Source organism: Plectropomus leopardus, chromosome 23, assembly GCF_008729295.1.
Source record: "Plectropomus leopardus isolate mb chromosome 23, YSFRI_Pleo_2.0, whole genome shotgun sequence".
NCBI classification, from domain to species: domain Eukaryota; kingdom Metazoa; phylum Chordata; class Actinopteri; order Perciformes; family Serranidae; genus Plectropomus; species Plectropomus leopardus.
This window is the reverse complement of record NC_056485.1, coordinates 20,965,987-20,970,550: the sequence shown is the minus strand read 5'-3', so window position 1 is coordinate 20,970,550 and position 4,564 is coordinate 20,965,987. Positions and strand designations below refer to the sequence as shown.

The 4,564-nt window shown below is 38.7% G+C and overlaps 1 protein-coding gene across 1 annotated transcript in view; it reads left to right on the top strand.

Annotated features, from left to right (window-relative positions):
• The first annotated feature begins 838 nt into the window (after positions 1-838).
• Positions 839-4,564, top strand: part of LOC121962501 — a 6,896-nt gene continuing 3,170 nt past the window's right edge. The window contains exons 1-8 of the mRNA XM_042512759.1: positions 839-1,117; positions 1,318-1,374; positions 1,827-2,087; positions 3,047-3,289; positions 3,508-3,642; positions 3,872-3,919; positions 4,276-4,341; positions 4,463-4,528. Coding sequence (XP_042368693.1) covers positions 1,087-1,117; positions 1,318-1,374; positions 1,827-2,087; positions 3,047-3,289; positions 3,508-3,642; positions 3,872-3,919; positions 4,276-4,341; positions 4,463-4,528 — 907 coding nt within the window. The 5' untranslated portion in view covers positions 839-1,086. The remainder of the gene's footprint in view (positions 1,118-1,317; positions 1,375-1,826; positions 2,088-3,046; positions 3,290-3,507; positions 3,643-3,871; positions 3,920-4,275; positions 4,342-4,462; positions 4,529-4,564) is intronic.

Sequence of the window (4,564 nt, the reverse complement as noted above, 5' to 3'; positions counted from 1 at the left end):
AATATACTGCATTCATAAACACGGTGTGTATTTCTTGATTAAAGATGATGTACAGCATAAGTTAACTGTTAAAGAGCAGTACAGTCTGAACACTTTCGAGTCCTGCAGACTATAAAAAGCATCATGAACAGTTTGTATCTGAGGTCTTCAGCCGACTCGCAGCATGAGGATTTATTTTTACAGATTGTTACAGTGTTTCAGTTAAACCACACTGTTCTCTGTCCACACATCTGAAACCAACAGAGCCACATCATCTGCAAAAAGCAGAGATGCAGTTCCCCTCACCCCGTCCTCCCCCGGCTATTATGAAACCAATAATGTAATGACAGTTATGTGCTAAAAATGTCATTTAAAACAAACCATCTCCTTTTTTCTATTACTAACTTAAATCAAATTGTGTATACTTTCACAGCAAAATAAGCTGTAATAATCATCTCTGAAGTGATTATGTGAAAAGTGAACACAACAACACAGCTGAACTTTAGAAAGTAGGAATCAGTCATAGCTGTATGAAAGGGGATGTGTAAAAAACTGATGCAGGAGGATCCCAAAAATGTCTTAGGGAAACGTCGAAGGTCGCTGACAGAGCGGCACCATGGACAGAGTATAAAGAGTCTGCATAGGGCGGGCGGCAGCGGAAGGGGATGGGTAAAAAAAAAAATGTGTTAAAAACATACATACATACATAATCTCTGAGACATCAGCTATGTGGTGTGAAACGAAAATGTTAATCACTGACACATCCCAGGCTGTTATCAAAAACATCTACTTTGCGTGTGGTAAATTGAAAACAATTCATTTTTTTTCATCTAAAAACATGGTGGCATCATGACAAAAACCTGGCATTTACAGGCTTAAAATTCTGAAAATTATTACATCTTTAGTTTTTATGGTTAAGACTGACATTGTTTGAAAAAATGAACTCAATAAAGGTAGAAAATAATACAGAAGGCTGTCAGTTTTGTCAGAGAAGCTCGGTCTTAGTGGCCAGAAATAAGCTGCGCAGGAAGAGGAAGTGATGCGTCAGGCCGTGCAGCTGTGAGCGCTGACGCAGTCCGACGATCAGACGTTCAGCAGCAGGTCAGCATGGAGGTCACAGCTCTCTGCAGCAGACGCGGTGAGTACCGAGTCTCTCTGCAGCATTTTAACAAGAAATGACGCTCATGTATTTATCGACGATTCTACTTATTTTTTATTTAATTTTTTAAAATCTTATTTAACTACTACTATGTTTATTTATCTATTCATTGAATTTATCTGATTTATTTATTTTTATCTTTATTGATATGAAATGCTATATAACTTTTGTCGTCCCAGTGATAAACGTACTGCTGCTGCTTGCTCATGTTCAGGACAGCTACTCTCGAAATGCTGGTAAGTCAGCTTTTTTGGGGGGATTTCCTGTGAATGCAAAAATTGTGCAGATATAAAAGATTTCCAGCTATTTAAAAACTATTGTGTAGTTCTTTATTCAGTATCTTTGAAGTCTGAAGGGTGGGGGGGGGGGGGATATGGGGCCCAGCTTTTTCTTTTTTTTTGTTTTAACTGTTGGTACCCTTAACTTGTGTTACTGTTTTTATCTGGTACGTCCTCTTTTTTCCGTTTCTTTTCTTTTTCTGTTTGATGTGATTGTTGTAGCTGTTTTTTCTTTTGTTTGTTTGCAGCTGCTGTTGATGTTGACTTTTAGTTTATACAGTTCAATAAAAAAATCAACAGATATTAAAAAAAGACTAAAGTGACATAAACTGTTACGTGGTAATATCATCGGACTGAAATGTCAGATATTCAAGTTGAATTATCAGTGTCTCTCTTTCTTTCTTCCTCAGGTTCATTTTATCCTCGCATCGCTCCATCCAGGCTGCAGTTCTTTGAATACGAGTCTGTCTTTATTAATTGTGAAAGCTTTTTTTATGATTCGACTCAGTGGAGAGTGATGAGGAATATTAAAGGAATAAATACTTTATGTTACACTAACTGGGAAACAAAAGGGCCGTGCAAAATTACAACCGCCTTTTCAGCAGACAGCGGAGAATACTGGTGTGAAACCAGAGGACAGAAAAGCCACTCGGTCAATATCACAGTGACCGGTACGTACACGAAGTACTTTCACATAGTAACGTATATTGTGCTTTTATGTGACACCAATAATATTACTTTAATCACTTTTGAAAAAATATATCTCACCTGTTGATCAGCTGGTCCGGTGATCCTGGAGAGTCCGGCTCGTCCTGTGATGGAGGGGGACGCTGTCACTCTGTGCTGCAGAGACAAGACCGCGTCCAACTTCACCGCTGATTTCTTTAAAGACGACGTCCTCATCGGGAACGGCTCTGCAGGACACATGACCATCAGCAGCGTTTCCAAATCGGATGAAGGACTCTACAAGTGCAGCGTCTCTGGAGCCGGAGGATCAGCCGAGAGTCTGCTGGCTGTCAGAGGTGAGACTCGTCACCAGGCGGGTTTACATCACCGATTCAAACACAACTTCAGCCATATTTTCCAAATCTTTGCCATCATGATAACGAGGTCGCTTCTATGCATGTGCACCGGGAGGAAATGTCCCCAAAATACTCCACCTGCCCCACTAACACCAAACATGGGCATCTTTGACCCCAAAATACTCCCACTTTAAGCATTTATTGTCACGAAAGCAAGGATTGTCCATATGCATGTTTCAGGGATTTAAGGACATTTCTACGATTTTAGGACATTTATTGAACATTGGGACATTCCTAAGACTAAAGGACATTTCTAGGAGTCAAGGACAAATCTATAATTTTAGGGCTATTAAAGGATTTTAGGATTATTCTAGGATGTTTAGGACATTTTTTGGAAGTTTAGGACATTTCTTGGACTGAAGAACATTTCTACGATTTTAGGACTATCCAAGGATGTTGGGACATTTCCAGGATTTTAGGACTATTTGCAAGTTAACATCTTATTTGTTAAATATTGTAGTGTACTCAGTGTGTTATCAATATCATAATTAATCAACATGTGAATAAAATTATTCTTAAGACATTTTTTAATCTCACCTGTCCATCAGCTGACTCTGTGGTCCTGGACAGTCCGGCTCGTCCTGTGATAGAGGGAGAAACTGTGACTCTGCACTGCAAAAACAAAAAGATATCCAATTTTACAGCAGATTTTTATAAAGACGGCGTCCTCATCAGGAGACACTGGACTGAAAACATGACGATCCACAGCGTTTCCAGGTCTGACGAAGGACTCTACAAGTGTCTCATCTCTGAGGCCGGAGAGTCTGCAGAGAGCTGGCTGGCTGTCAGAGGTGAGAGATCGTTATTTTATTTTTGTAAAATGTTTCAGAAGCGATTTTAATATGATTGGGACTCTGGAGACTTTGTAAAGTTGTGCCGTATTTTGGGGCCTTACATGTAGGATCGCAGAAGGAGAGCGATGCATATTCATGTGATGGTTTTGACTGAAGTTTCTTTTATTTGCAGCCTTCAGATGTCATATTTTGTCATCACATAATCTCTTTTTCAGCACACCAGGAAGAGACTTCTGTTCTGGTCAGTCGCCCCTCTGGTGTCCTCACCCTGCTGTGGGTGACTGTTTCTTTTTTAATTTTGGCTCTGCTGCTGCTGGTCATGTTCGGACTTCACTATACGAAACTCAAAGGTATAAATCAGTCGAAATACTTGATTAAACTTTTGATTGAAACAGGTTTTAAGAAGGCTGCTCTATGTACAATTTGTTACTAAAATAGCAACCAGATAAATTCCATCATGTGTAAAACATTTATTCATTCGATTTCGATTCCAACTGTTGGCGAGTAGCAATAACACTGATTTTGTGGTGTAAAATGGACTGTTTTTCTATTACCATTTTATTTTTGGTATTTTCTCAGTTCAGGCAGATTATTCCACTTCTCCAGTGATCCCTGTGGTACACACAGGTGAGAGCCCCGATCACAGAAATTACTTTAAAGTGCCACAAATATTCAAAAAACACACAGCACTATTATGTCCAAGTAGCTTAGATTTATCTTTTACTAAGTTGTGAACAAGATGTGTACTGCACGGGTTCATTTTAGGATTGAAAAAGTACAAAATGTACAAACTGTTAACATATAGTTGCCAACTGCAATTTATTGTCAACTATAGACAAATAATAAAGTAATTGCACCAATATATTTCTAATAAGCCAACTGGACTCTGGTGCAAACTTAGATCCAGGTTTTAGTTTTACACCCTGTGGAATCAAATCAAAGCAGTTTTGAAAAAAAAATTTATTTATTTATTTTTCCTGCAGAGACCAATGAAGCTGAAGTACAAACGGCAACTTATACTGGAATCACAAACCTTAGAGAGGCAAGAGGTAATTTAACTGATAAACACAAAATGCCACCACAAAATTATATGTGTGTGTATGTGTGTGTGTGTGTGTGTGTGTGTGTCTATACAATTTTTAATGTTTTCTGTTTGTTTTTTTCCCGCAGAAACCAGAGAAACTGAACAACAAACTGCAACATACAGCAAAATCAGAAACCTAAGGGAGACAAGAGGTAATTAAGTTGACACTGACAAACACGAAATGCCAC